The sequence below is a fragment of the Dreissena polymorpha genome, chromosome 8 (genome assembly GCF_020536995.1).
Source record: "Dreissena polymorpha isolate Duluth1 chromosome 8, UMN_Dpol_1.0, whole genome shotgun sequence".
Taxonomy (NCBI): Eukaryota; Metazoa; Mollusca; class Bivalvia; order Myida; family Dreissenidae; genus Dreissena; species Dreissena polymorpha.
The window spans coordinates 26,441,312-26,456,828 of NC_068362.1; the positions used below are offsets into that span (position 1 = coordinate 26,441,312).

General features: G+C 33.6%; 1 protein-coding gene across 5 annotated transcripts in view; it reads left to right on the forward strand.

Moving 5' to 3' along the window:
• Positions 1 to 15,517, forward strand: part of LOC127841074 (uncharacterized) — a 237,330-nt gene continuing 221,813 nt past the window's right edge. For 3 of the 5 annotated variants that reach the window (XM_052369617.1, XM_052369621.1, XM_052369622.1), the window contains exons 1-5: positions 1 to 152; positions 8,553 to 8,628; positions 9,227 to 9,364; positions 12,326 to 12,430; positions 13,615 to 13,710. In XM_052369617.1, coding sequence (XP_052225577.1) covers positions 8,583 to 8,628; positions 9,227 to 9,364; positions 12,326 to 12,430; positions 13,615 to 13,710 — 385 coding nt within the window. In that variant the 5' untranslated portion in view covers positions 1 to 152; positions 8,553 to 8,582. Of the gene's footprint in view, positions 153 to 8,316; positions 8,412 to 8,552; positions 8,629 to 9,226; positions 9,365 to 12,325; positions 12,431 to 13,614; positions 13,711 to 15,517 lie in introns of those variants that run through there. The other 2 variants (XM_052369619.1, XM_052369618.1) reach the window with 2 other exon arrangements.

Consider the following 15,517-nt stretch of genomic DNA (forward strand, 5'->3'; position numbering starts at 1 on the left):
TTCCGTCAAATCACTGCGCGAAGGTTGATCAGCTGAGCTGAATTCTATCATCTGAGCGCGAATCGACGTGTGCGTATTTCAGACACTTAAGAGTAAGTTTAACGTCTAGTTACCAACCGAATGGAAATAAACGATGTGCATTTTACCTAGTGGTGAGTAATTGTGTATTGTTATATTTGTTTTGTGTTCTTTCTTGCGAAGCGTTAAGCTTTTGGTTTAGTTTGTACACACCTTTCACATAAAGTAATAAGTTTAAGACTGGACCGTCTCGAATCTTCTTCTTGTGAGTCGCTTTCTTTCAAACAATTACACTAGTTATCAAATATATCGTTAGCATGGTAAAACTTCATTTACGACTGTATAATCATGTTTTCATAAAATGCGGTTAGTTTTTTAAAATATACACTGGTAAAAATGCGAATAAAAAATGGCGGTATAGAAAAGGCAGTAATCTGAAAACCAAGTGCGGGGATCCCATCAGTGTTTAAACAAATGTTACTATTATTTACGTTTGATAAATAAAACGATAATTTGTTTATGTTGTTTACAATTGTACGAAAACATTGAATATATATTCGTTTTTATCGAACATGAACGCAAAGTGTATAGCGAAGAAAGTATTACTTCTTATAAAGAGGACCTGAATACCTTTCAAATATAGAAAATCGTGGAATTTCCGTTGTGCTAAATTTAGAACTTTTATTATTAAGTAGTTGTCGACTCTGTTTTTCGACTCAATTGGAAATCCAAAATACGATGCAAAAACAAGAAACATATTCACACCATGAATCAAATGAGCGCACAGTTTGTATTGAAAACAACAACAACAATAACTATATTACGATACGTGTTTATATCATTTTCATTGGCGCAAGGCGCGTAAGGAGAGAGCCGCGGTTGCGGATCCAGTATTTTGGGAAGCGTAACAAATATTTTCGAAAATCATTGTTACTTTAAGAAAAAATATTTATTGGTTGTGACTGTTACGAAAATATGCCCCCTTATATGTTGTTTTACAGTCATGTTGCTATATTTTTTATTACATAGGTTAATCTATTTGTTTCCATTTAATTCAAACGTATTTGTATTTAGCGCCTTTGTTTTGTATTTGTAGCATCGTATAACGCTAGGGTATAATGAATAGATGCTTTTAAAAAGCATTTTTTATCATACTTAGCCATTTTTATGTGTGTCAGTTAATACCTTAAATTGTTAAAATCAAACATCGGAACTGTAGAGCTACTTGGCATGAATAGCATAAATATGATTTAAGAAAGGAAAACAAGAGAAAAGTATTTAACTAATTGGACTCGAGCCATTGGCCAATTGTCCTTTAGATTAAGGAGCTATCGTCGCTTACCACTCGGTAAACCGAGCTGTCATATATACATCAAAGCATTCGATACTTATTATAACTGAACCCCTGACGCTGTCGTTACAAACTTTAACGAAAATTGAAACATTTCAAATTACTCAATCGTGTTTGTAATCCTTAATTATTTTAAATGATAATTGTATTTTCAACATGAGCCTACTTAATCAGTGTTATTTTGCGCCCTGATGAACAATGGACAAGTCCCTTTAAAATGTATGATCACAATAATTTAAATTGTTACAAAGGTAATATACATGTACAATCGTATATCCCCCGCACTCTTTACATTGTCTACATTCCGGCGCATCATGTGTTACTCGTTCAGCATAATTATTTGAGCAATGGAATAATATAAGTTTTCACATAGTATACAACGCCTCTGAACATTTTCAGTTTTACTATAGGCTTCCACTGAAGGGTTTAACGGTAGGCTCGAGTATGAACTAGTTTAGTATACATGATCTCATTTTCTGAAAATAGAAACAAATGCCGATTTAGAGCAATTAATACCTTTGTATTTCTTAATGAAGAGTAGGTAAAAAAAATGGAGTCACAATCCATAGAGAGCAACAAATTGGTTTTATTTTCTTCCGTAAAGTCTGTGCGTTTTTCAATCTGCTTAATCGTTTAATACGTTTTTGGTTATGTTGTAAACATTTGACAAGAGGGCCAAGATGGCCCTAGTTCGCTCACCTGAGAGGAGTCGGTTCATTTAATCTTTACCAAACGTCAAACTTGACCTAGATATTGTCCAGACAAACATCCTGGTCAAGTTTCATCATTATTGAACAAAAACTCTGGCGTATGGAGTGTTCTTGTTTTTGTAAGATTTTACCTGGTGACCTATATTCTGAGTTGACCCCCCTTACCAAACGTCAAACTTTGCTTACAAAAATAAATATTTTGACCAAGATTCATAAAATCTGAAACAAAATTGTGACCTCTAGAGTGTTTACAAGGATTTTGTATAATATAATGAAAATTTGGACAATCTAAGGGCAATAATTATGGTATTAATTATGTGATTTTGCTCATTATCAAACTTGACTGAGATCTTTCAGCAACTTTCATAAACAATGCTTGAGAAGTGTGAATGCTAGAGTGTTTACAAACCAAATGTGGACGAACGGACGGCGGACAAAGACCAATTCTAAAACCTCACTTGAGAAATCAGGTGAGCTAAAAAGTGTGTTTCACCGATCTGAGCCATTTTCCAACTTGTCCGAGAAATCAATAAAACCAATGTATTGACTAAGTTTCACGATGATTAGGCAAAAAAATGAGACTTCTATAGTGTTCGATCACAAGGTTTAACTCTAGTCACATAAGGAAAACTGCCCTCCCCTGGCGGCCATGTTTTTTGATCGATCGGGACCATTTGCAAACTCATCTGAGATGAAATGTGACTTCTAGAGTGTTCATCAGCTTTTTTTACTATATAAATATAAGAAAACTGCCCCCCGGCAGCCATGTTATTCAACTGACCGGAACCATTTTTTAACTCAACTCTGTATCAAGGAAACAAATGTTCTAACAAAATTTCATGAAAATTGGGCCAAAAATGTGACTTCTAGAGTGTTCACATATTTTCACTATACATGTAGAGAAAAATGCCCCGCCCACTGGTGGCCATGTTTTTCACCGATCTGGACCATTTTCGACCTCGTCCGAGATATCAATAATACTAATGTTTTGTCCAACTTTCATGATAATTGGGCAAAAATTGTGACTTCTAGTGTGTTTACAAGGTTTCTCTATAGCCAAACAAGGAAAACTGCCCCGCCCACTGGCGGCCATGTTTTTAAACGGACCAGAACCACTTTTGAACTCAACCAACATATCATTAAGACAAACATTTTGACAGAGTTACCAGAAAATTGGGCATGAAATGTGACTTGACAGTGTTTACAAGGTTTTTCTTTTTTGACCTAGTGACCTAGTTTTTGACCCGACACGACCCAGTTTCGAACTCGACAGAGATTTCATTGGGACAAAGCTTCTGACCAAGTTTCATGAAGATCGGACAAGAAATGTGGCCTCTAGATTGTTTACGAACAAATGTTAACGGACGGACGGACGGACGACGGACAAAGACCGGTCACAAAAGCTCACCTGAGCAATCAGGTGAGCTAATAAGAACTGATTCGTGAATTGCTTGACTTTTTGTCATAAACTGCTCTAATGTTTTTACGTGTTAGTTAACCAGGTGAACAAATGAATACAATGTAAATACCGGTTGTTATTTACGATTGTTTATACTATGTTATTTCTGTTTGATAACTTAATACGATTATGGTGAGTTAAATACATAAACAAAATGACAGGTCGTACAGCGCTGCAAGCATTCTGGGAACCTCGTTTTTGCTACAGTCGATTAGGGTTCAACGGTTTGCTAAGGACTCGGAGTCACATTTCAACGTATAAAAACATTCACCCAATGTTCGATAACATTCACCAGATCAGCCATACCATTCGAAAGTCAAATATGTATTGCCTATTCAAAAATGCCAACGGTATTAAATTCCCACCAAATATTGTTTACAATTGGAGTTTCATGATACACTGATTAAGCAATAGCCGGATAACATGGGTCTTTATGGGAGAACCGGTGTTAACTTCAAGATATTATTTCCAAAAATAGGTCATATTGCACTCTTGCAAGTCTTACCACGTGAAAAATATATCTCATCGTCATAAACACTATATATGCTGATATTTATGTATCGTTTGTCAGCTAACTCTTCATCGGTTTCAACGATAAGACTATCAGCATCCGCTGGTGCATAATCTGACATTTACGTTCTTTTCTCGCATATACTTTCCAAGTAGTGTTATGAAAGCTTGGTTGTACCCACATTTTTTAAAAGGATTCCTAAGCCTCTTCGATCTAAATGGAGTGTTTAATGTTAAGTTCAAATTGGTATCAAAGTGTCACCTGAGTGCTCTAGTAACATGTTTTCCTGTCATCACCTGGTTATCATCATTTCCAGCATAAACAGTTTGTAAGACTTCATGTAGCCCTAATTAAGACATTAAATGACCGATACAGCCGAGAACACTAATCTGGGTGTGAACTGCTCCCTACCTTAAAAGTACGCTTCAATCTACTTTTGCTGTCAACGCATTCTATTGTGTCTGTTGCCTTTTGATATAATGGCTTATCACAAGTGAATACTAAAGTAACACTGCACATATGAGCTTGATCTGTGACGAAATGTAAAGTAGAATGTATGCATGAGACAGCACTTGTAATTATGTCAATCATAGGCAGGAAAGTGATACTTGTTTTGCCAGGGTATGCTCCATTTTAAGGTGTGTCAAACAACTGCATACAATCAGACCAACTAGGTCATAATGGCTTTTAGGTCCAGATAACTTTTGAGAGGTTCTAAATCTTTAAATATCATTTTTTAAAGTTCATTATGTTCAGGCCCTTTAAAATATTTTTTGTCAAGTTTTCCCAGCCTCTTGAATTATTCTAAAGATATTTCTGACATTGGGATCGGCATACACAGCTTTGAACCTGGTGCAGTGCAATATGTGAAAATGTTAGATAACATTTCTTGTTTGGTTGTACTAGATCAATGTCATCTTTAACAAAGGTAAAAATCATTTAACATTTATGTTAGATTTGAAAGCTCATACAGTTAATAAAGCATGTACTACAGTGTTAAATCAATGCACACGTGTTAAATATTACTTACTGGTACATATATCTGACATCTTTCTGTGAAATTGTCACATACTGTCTCACAAGATTCGCTCTCAAGTTTAGTTTACATTTGTGGCGCGTGAAAACTGTATCAAAAGTTGAAGAGTACTCTCTAATGGTAAGCGAGTATTTGTCGGACAGCAGTATTTTCCGGACGTTCTATTTATATCGTGTATTGTAGCCCTTAAACACAAATTTGCTACGTCACATACTACACACGCTTGTTTTCTTGAAGTTGACAATAGCATTTCTTAAAAATGCAAGTATTTAAGTTTAAATTTGCAATGTTTACACATTTGGTCTCAGTGAAATGTGACGTCCATTCAGGGATATCAATAACACGCGCAAGCGCAAACGAAGTCACTAATTAAGGTCCGATATGTGTTCTTGAGATTTGCGTTCGTCTGCTACAATACAGAAGATCTCAATTCGACATACTGTAACGTATACAGATATCTTCATTTCTAGTTAACATTTTATATTAAAGGGAAACAAATCAAATCCACCATTATAATTTTACTGTTTGGATATTATCCCTTGAATCATGTGAATGGTTAATTTAGTTATTAATGGTTGTGTTTTCACTTCCGAATTTAAAATGATCTTCCGTTGATTATTTCGATGAGCGTCATAATTTTTCAATAAGTCATAGAAAATGGATATATATTTCGTCCGACAAATACTCGCAAACCAGTACGGTCTAACATAAGTGCAACAAATTATGTGTGTTTTTACACGATTTTCATTAAGTATTATCGCTAATATTTCCTTTAGCCCAACGTTCTGAAGTTGAAATTTGTTCATAGTTCATAATACATATATAAGCAATCGTAAGAGGCCAATATTAATTGTTTTGCAATTAGTTCGAGGTATAGTTGTAAATGAACTAATCTATTAAGTAACTTAAATGTAAAGAGACATTTAAGAGACATCACCGTCATCAAGATTATCTATCCCTAAGTTATTTAAATGTACTGGGGCATTTATATAATGACTACATTTGATAAAAAGACGCGATTTGTGAGACTATTTAGGTTTAACAGAGGGAATTGAATGGCATAACGGATATTAAATCATGGTTAATCATTCATTACGATCACAGATAAACACAATTAGACATTAAACACTAGAAAACAAATACAGCGATTTTAATTTAGACAATCACAAAATAGTAACTTACGAGCATTGAATGTAAAACAATAAAAATACAAGATGAAGAATGTTACTAGAGAAGAGAAACGATATCATAGTAAATTGTTTCACATTGTTAAACATCAACATATGCCTTTATGTAAATAATTGTTAAACAAACTGATGGCAGCACAACAAAAATAAGTATCTCATAATCTGAATAAAAAACTAATAAAGGGAGAGTTGCTCAATCAAAGTGTTTGTTTTTATATTATGGAATAGTAGGTAAGGAAAACGAATTTTTTTATATTATTTGAAAATAATTTAAAAATAACTTTGGCATTGGCTTCAGCTTGGCTATCGCCACCTTTTGCTTTTCAACGGGACCTCCCCATCTTACTCTAAAAAAGATGCATAATGTGCAATGTATGTACCGAATGCATATAGGTTAAAGGGGCCTTTTCACGGTTTGGTAAATTGACAAAATTGAAAAAAGGTGTATCATATTCGCAAATTTTCGTTTTAGTTATGACATTTGTGAGGAAACCGTAATGCTGAACATTTGCCATGCTCTAAAATAGCATTTATATGCACCTTTTGACGATTTAAAAACCTGAAAAATATAAAGCGTTGCAACGCGAAACGATTGAATAATTTGGAGAGTTCTGTTGATGTCGTTATATTTTGTGAAACTACGAGGATCGCTTATATGAAGTATAACATACATTTTCATATGTATATGGAAAGATGGTCGAGTGGTCTAATGCGTAGGCTTTTTACTCCAGGACTCTAGGGGTCAGTGGTTCGAGTCTCGCTGAGGGTTATCTTTTTTTTTCCTTTTTTTAAATTGTATTCTTGATTTTTACTGGAGTTTGTTTTAGATCTAATGTTTACATTTATCAAAATAAAGTATTTAATGACAAACTTGAAAACATGCCAAAATCTGTGAAAAGGCTCCGTTAAATGAGGATACAGAAAATATACATGAACCATGCTTTGGCATGCCACGTCTTTCCAATTACACATTTTACGTTGAGAACACGTTAGAAATATATAAAACAGTTTATGTTGTTGTACCACTTTATTAGAATTTTATTAAATGAAAGTCATTTAATATTTTCCCATTAAATACCACACTTTTCCGAGGTGTACTAATGTCCACGTGGGTATGATATAGTGCTATATAAAGTTAGAATTAAGCCAAGTTAGCTATAAATGACGTATTAAACTTTCCGGTTGGTAAAGAAATAACCAGATAAGATACCTTTAAATATGGCAAATTTATGATTAACATCTTCCTATTTGAATTTATATCGTCCAACTGCAAATCTTTTGGACAGGTTCAAGTGTGCTATCACTTGTCTGTTATTCACTAAAGCATGTGTCATGCCTATTTTATAAAATACGCATTAAATGGGTTTATCTGCATCCTTACTTAATTAATGGGAACTTTTTTCTGAACTATGAAACCAATAAATAGTACTTTTATATTATAGACTACTTACTATTCACTTAAACATATTTGTGCTACTTTCCTTCGTCGCCAAATCGGTGCGTATTTACCGTGACATTGTTTCGTTTTGAAAGAATAACTGTTGTATACTTTAAACACCCATAACCAAAACAATTGATTGATTAGACAACTAATTGACGACCAAGCTAGATGGGTGTATTCCCATTTAAAACGTGTAAATTATGTGAAACTATCGGGTATGTGCTTTTCTCTAATGATAAGGATAAACAGACAACTAAATTCAATTTAAATTTAGGTTGGGTGCAACATGTAAAAAACTAAATTAAACTTTATTAAAAGATGGCGAAAGTGCTGTTGAATTTCTGTGATTTATCATGACGCATTTGTCTGCATTTAAATGACTTATTGTATACTGACTTACAATGTTCATCATCATTAGGTGGAAGGGTAACTTTCATTCGTAGGGAAATTGAGAAAAGCGTCTTTTATATGAAAGAAATGACATGAGCCAAATCTATTCAAGTTTGTAAAATGAAAGGATCAAATTACGTGCAATGTAATAAGTAATTTAATTTTCAGGGATTTTAAAATAATATATCACACTTGTTTAAAACTATATTAAATGAGTCATCTTTGCGAACAATTACCGCCACGCTTCCTTGAAGGTCTTACTTGAAAATAAATAGTCACATTGAAGTCTGTATGCCTGTACCTAAGAGGTATGTGTTGGTATAAATATCTGGCACTGATAGCTCTAGCTTTAAAAGTAAGAGTTACTACGATGAACGGTCAAATAAAACGGTCAAATAAAACTCAATTGTACCATATATGCGCATTAATTTTTTTTTGTATGTATGCAGTTTAAAGAATCATCATGCAATAAGGACAAAATGGGACAAAGGAAACGAAAACAAAAACAACGACAGAAACCTAAAGGTAAACACCATTTCGATTTCATGACTGTTCATTATACTTCCCGTTTCGCCACTTAAAATGAAAGTGACGAATGATCACATAAAAATCTAAAGATGCAAGGCTTTCCTAAAAATCGTTGCTACTTAATATTTTAATTAACTACTGGCATGCTAATGTTGATAAGTGAATCGAGATTATTAGTGGAGCGTTATGCTATTGGTCATTTTTGCCACACGTATAAAAGTGCATATATGTAATGGGATCAGAGTATTGGTTCCATAGATGTATACAGGTCAAGCAACACAATTTGAATTCAAACAATATCAGGTCTCCCCCTAAATATTTCGGATATTTTATGGGTTATTATGTGGAATAACTTAGCAAAATGGAAAAATCTTTAGTCAAATTTCCTGATGTGTAGCGATTGGCTAATTTGGCCAATGTCAGAGTAAGCCCTGAGTAGCTCTGTTGTAGCAAATATTGCTTAATTTATAGAAGAAATTCATGTGATTGGATTCTTCAAACATGGTGGCGTTTATTATTTACATCCATAAATATTCACAATTAAGTTTAATTTCGAAATTGTACTGTCTTCAAACATTCGCCATGTTTTATTCAGAAGCGGTTAGTGGTGACCAACAATCGGAATCAAACAATGGGGAGTCGACTTCATTATTTGAAACGAAAGGACAGTCATCTACGGAAAAAGTACCACCAGAACCGCAATCTGCATTGTCAGTAACTGAACAATGTGAAGGTAAAAATCGTTTCTTGAATTAAAACAAGGGTTTTACGAAGTTTGTAGTTTGTTATCATATGAATTAGCACATAAAATGAACTTGTCATAATTGTTTCAAACATAAATTACTGTACTAGCCATATTTGGTATTTATTCACATAGTTGGAGGCATTAAGTTTTTGTACTCCACTTCCATTCAAATGCTGAATTGATTTTGTCGCACACACTTGCACATCGACCAATTTTAGTTTAACTAAGTGTGTTTTAAGCTTACTGTGAGCTTTTTTGATCGCCTTTTGTCCGTCGTTTGTCGTGCGTTGCAGTTCTTGTGTCAACAATATTTACATTGTAAACACTCAAGAGTCCACATTTATATACAATCTTCTTGAAACTTGGTCTTAGCATATATATTTGCCGCCTTGGAAACTGGGTAACTTGGGGTAACGAACTAGATAGGTCAAATTACAGAAAAAAAAGCCTGTTAACATTCTAGAAGACACATTATAGTGCAATCTTTATGAAATTTGGTCAGAACATATGTTCTAATTATATCTTGGCTGAGTTAAAAATGTATCCAATTTGTTGAAAAACATTTCCGCCAGGGGATGGAGCTGTTTAGGAAATCTTATGAACACTCAAGAATTTGGATTGTGTGTCCAATTTTCAAAACACTTGTACAAAATATTTGTATTATGCTTACTCGGCTGAGTTTCTAAATGGTTTCGATCCGTTACTAAAGATTGCCCACTGAGAGCGGGACAGTGTTTCTACTGAGGTAAGAGTAAATTCCTGTGAACAAGCTTATCGTTTTTGTCGAATGTTCATATAACCAAGCCATAACCTTTATTCTAGTGAGATCTTGGCTGAGTTCGAAAGTGTTTCGGAAACGAGGAGTATGGCGTTTTTCTTATATGGCTATAGTTAAAGCTTGTGAACGCTCTGGTGATATATAAGTCTGATCATCATGAAACTTGCTCAAAACATTCGTTCTTATGATATCTCGGCCGAGTTTTAAATATGTTTTTTGCTCCGTACTATTGAAAAACATGACCACACGTGCACCAATCAGTTTTACCTATATGTCTATTGTGAAACATTGTCAACACTTTAGAATATACAGAAGTGAAACTCCAGCTGCTGGAGCAGTATTGAATTCTTATTATATACAATCAGTTGGTCCTTTATTTAAGGCAAGTGAGCAATTGCCATAACAGTACAAAATAGCACAATACAAAACAACATAAACACATATAAGAATAAAGCTGGGGTCACCGCCTTAGAACGGTCAATGCGAAGCGCTCAACCTCACACTTGGCCCAGAAATATGCATGATACATATATGTGTAAATATAAGTTCACCTCATAGCATTTCAACTCAAATTAAACAATAATAAAAGGGAATTAAAACGCATTCAATTTAATAATTATTTAATTACTCAAATGTAAGAAAGAGACCAGAGCAACAGAGTTGCAACTTTTTGAAGAACGATGAAATGAAACTACGAACAAGTGTCAACTACATCCCTCCTTTTAAGAAAAAGATTTAAGAATATAGCATCATAAAGTTAATATTTCAGATCATCATCGCACAAAAGTCACATATTTTCCCCAAGCAGAATGATCCTTTATCAAAACATTTATAGTAATAAAATATCAGCCGCGTTAAAAAATTGTTACGTTTAAAAAGCGTTGTCAGAAATCATATTTATTCATATTTTCATATTTCGTTACGCTTTTCATTTTACAACATTTGTCTTATGAATAATCTAGAAAGTATAGTGTCTAATCTTCATTGAATTCAATCTGATCCTTGACACAATGATATTTTTCTGGCTGGGATGTTAAAGACTAGTGGGCATGGATAAGGTCACTAGAAAACTTAAAGAACACGCTTGTAATTAATTGAGACGTCACACTATTTGCTGAATCACCAGCAAATTTTCTATTGTTATTATTAAGTCGTAACTTGAACACTCTTTTAGTCGCATTCTTTCTCTTACGTCATAAAACTGGCTCACAAGATTTGTTCTCGTGATATCTCTGTTGAGTTTGAATATTTCCGATGCGTTGAAAAACATGAACGCAAAAGAGTGGGGGAGTTTTGTTTATAATACTATCCTAAAATAATGTGAAGGAACAATGTTTGCACTATCACTCATCATGCAACTTGCGCAAAGTAGTTCTTAGAACATAGCTGCCAAGTTGCTGGGCTAATTTCCTAGTATGGACATTGGGAAACACGGCAAACAATCACGAAGTCCCATTGCTCGCCCAATCAGCATGATACTTGCTCAAAATTGATTTTCTAACTATATTTTTTACCAGGTTTTAATATGGTTTCGCTAATGCTTAAGTGGTTAAGGTTTGGTTTTGATGACATGTTTTAATCAGAAGCGAGATCTGAAGTAGGGATTTATGTTTGGCTGCTGCTGTTTACAATAAGAATAAAATTAAATGACAATTTGGGTGGCCTAGCGAAACATATATGAGGGATTTGCTTTGTGTCCTTAAATCGTCATTCGCTACTTCTACAACCGGTACAATTAACTATATTTATAGTATTACATTATGAAATGTATATTTTCATACGAATGGGCATAACTTTAAAGGATTAATTGCATAAAATAAAAAAACAAACTACTGACTGACCTTCGTGATCATATGAAAACATATATCTAGTCATCATTTTTATTTAATTATAGTTAGATGCAACATTTATTCGACAAGCATATGATTGGATGGGGTTTGATGCAAACGGATCAAGCCAAAGCCTAGAAATAAATAATAATCATTGGGTAGTGAGTTAAAATGAGCCATAATTGAGGATTGATATATTTGTTATGTATTTTCTGATAAACTATAACACACTGTTCATTTATTTCAGTGCATTGTGGCTCGTGCATTGTGTAGAACTTTATTACTCATATTAAAATTAAGTACGGGCATATTCACAATTCTGAAACTTATTTTTATGTACAGGAGGACTAGAGGTCAAACCATGTTTGCCAGTTGGTAATGACACGTCGGGAATGCAGACTTATAACGATAAAAATAGCTCCGATGAAAGTGCGTCTTCCGTTCAGGGTAAATACAAAATGTTACCTTCCATATGATCAAATTATGTGATTTTAAATAAGATAAATAAACTTATGTCAACGCTGGTTTTGTAAAAAAAGAAGCTTAGTTTCCAAACAATATAATACAATCAAATAAATATTCAGATTAAAATTAAACTTTTTTTAAAAAGGAACATAATAAAAAAATTATTTTAATTATTCAATTTGTTATCTATGATCTATTAAGCAGCTGGATTACTATAAAGCGTCGTTCGAACTATAACTATGTGCTTTGATACATTTAAAATAAATTATGGGCTAAATAGTGTATTGTTAGCTCACATGAGCGCGAAGAGTGTGTGTGCATGTCCGTTGGTTTTTGTCGTGTATCGTCAGCAATATCATCAATATTACACTTACAAGTCAAAAGTCACATATGGTCATTTAACGTTAGTCCGGAGTGTTATTTTTTCATTTGTCATGCAAGTTCAAATATCAACGCACCATCGACCATAATATGGTCATGACTAGAGATCAAAGGCCACATTTGTTCATTTAGTTAATTTTAGTATTTACATTATTTTTTACTCTGTGGAGACTGATTATGATGTCAAACATACGTCTCCTTACCTAAAAGGTCAATGTCACACTTTCATATTTAATATCAAAGGTCAGGTACAACATATAGCTCACATGTCAAATCCCTATTTGGGAATATTACAGTTTGTCTGGACTTGAACATCTTTATTCATCATTCAGATCTTTTACTTATTTGCTAACAATGTTTAATATGTGGAGAGGATGTGTCACCCCTTAGGCAAAAGTTTACAAAAAACAAATACAGAGGCCAAAGGCCTAGCAAATGCATCGCGAAGCTTTTTAAATTGTTACAGGCATCAATTAAATAGGCTCGCCATATTTCCAAATGGTATCCAGCTTGTAATATTTAATTGATTAACAAACTGATTTTAAACTTGTTTTCTCTACAATGACAAGACCCAGAGGTGTAATATTTGATGTGTAACATTCTATAGTGATCCTTTTTTAAGTTCTAAGGAATCATGCCTCTTGGAAGAGAATTTTCCTCACCTGGTTTACTACAAGGTTTTTAAATCAAAATAACGTAAAATCTACTCGCAAAAGCTATACCCAGATGGATCATCTAGGGACATATGGACCCTCTTGATGTAAGTTAATTATTTGTATCATCAGTTACAGAAGCAACGGACGAGTGGCCTTCACTGGAAAGCTCAACCAAAAGGGACACTGGAGCGAGACCCAAAACATATGACAGTACTGTGTGGAAAGGTATTGCGTTTTATTTAATGACCAACACAATGTTCTTTCAACAAAACATATTAAATCAATTTTAAAATTAGTTCTACATTTTTTGGTGTGTATAACTGGTATTGTGCTAACGTGTTTTATAACGTGTTTTTATAAAACATGCAAAATTTAGTTTCTTTTGCATAAACTAAATTTTGCAATCTTATAGCTGATGTTTCGTTCACTGCTTACACAAAACGTCTCAGCAATTGGCTTATTGATGAGAATCTTGTCAAAACGGAACATAAGTAAACACTTAAATAGGTTGACAGCGATTTACCTTTGAAATATAATTCCTTATGAGAGGGAACATTGGCTTCACTAATGAACCAATTGTTAAAAACTCGCACACGTACACTACACACATATACAATTTTGAGTCCTAGATCCGTTTTCTTCCCCTACTTGTTAAAATGTTAATGCAGTGTAAAAAAGCTGTTAAAGTGTTAAAATATAGCTTATGAATAACGATAATGTTGGCCGTATGTACACATGTAAAAACTAGCATTCCTGCTGTGTTGTCAGGCCTTTTTCTGCCTATCTCACGGGTCCGATAGTCGGACCCATTCACAATCCCAAATATGCTTATTTTTTTTCCCAATTCTCCAAAAAAAAAATCCCAATTTAAAAAAATAATTGTTTTTATTTAGAAAGAAGTGTCTTATGACTTATGATTATTAGACTCTATATCTAAATTTTATTTTTTAAACAACCTACAAAATATATAACCATAATTTATATGATATTTATCCAAAATGACTGGAAAACCCCCTGCCCAAATAATGCTTTCCCAATTCGGAAGATTTCGCAACTCGAAAAATCCCAATTTTGCTAGGTACTTTTTCCCAAAATAGACAGGAACATGTCTGGTTTTCATTTATATGCTATCCCACTGTGTTTTACTTTAACTGCTCCTCCGGTTCCTTGCAGTCAATCAGAACACTTTCTTATGATGACGTATGCGGCGATCCGTCAATAAGCGATATTTTTCCTAAAAATTATCAGACCCAAATTGTTAGCTTTTTTCAACAATAGCATAAGTGGAGCGTATCTTCAACAAGTAATTGCATCCAAACCAACACACATTAAAAAAACGGACGAGACAGACATAAGAAATGAAATTTTGTATGGCATTATTTGAGTTTTCAATTTCATTGTTTACATATTATGTCCTATTTTCTGGTAAAAGAGATGTAAAATCACAGACACGGCTTTGTAAAGGGGAATCCCGTGAGCTTTATCAAAATAACTAAAATTGAGAGACATATTCATGCCTAGAACATCGTAAAGTGAATTGGTACAACACATTTAGAAAGCATGGATAACATTAAAACTCAACAACATATTCTCCTTAAACGAAATATAGTAGGCCATATCATTTATAACATGTTATATATTTTAAAATGCTGTATAGAGTGCCCCCAAATTATTTGTCCAGCTTATTACGATTGAAAGTAATGCTTTTTAGAAAAGCATGGAACTTGAGAAAAGCAAGAGCACTAGCAAATTAACAAACCAGTGTTTGTTAACTACAGTGTTTGTATTTCAAACGGTTTCATGAAACTCAATATTTTCTTATCGTAGGAGATTTATTAATCGTGTACTTTACTAAAACAACTTTACAAGACATTACACTGTATGTTTAACGTGTTTATTTTAAATTGCCATTGATCAACTTATTTGTGGCTTTAGGTTGGAATATTAATATTTAATACAATGTACCAAATATACTTTATTAAACTAGAACGCAATTATCAAAATATTTATGAAAATGATTGGATCGTTTTAT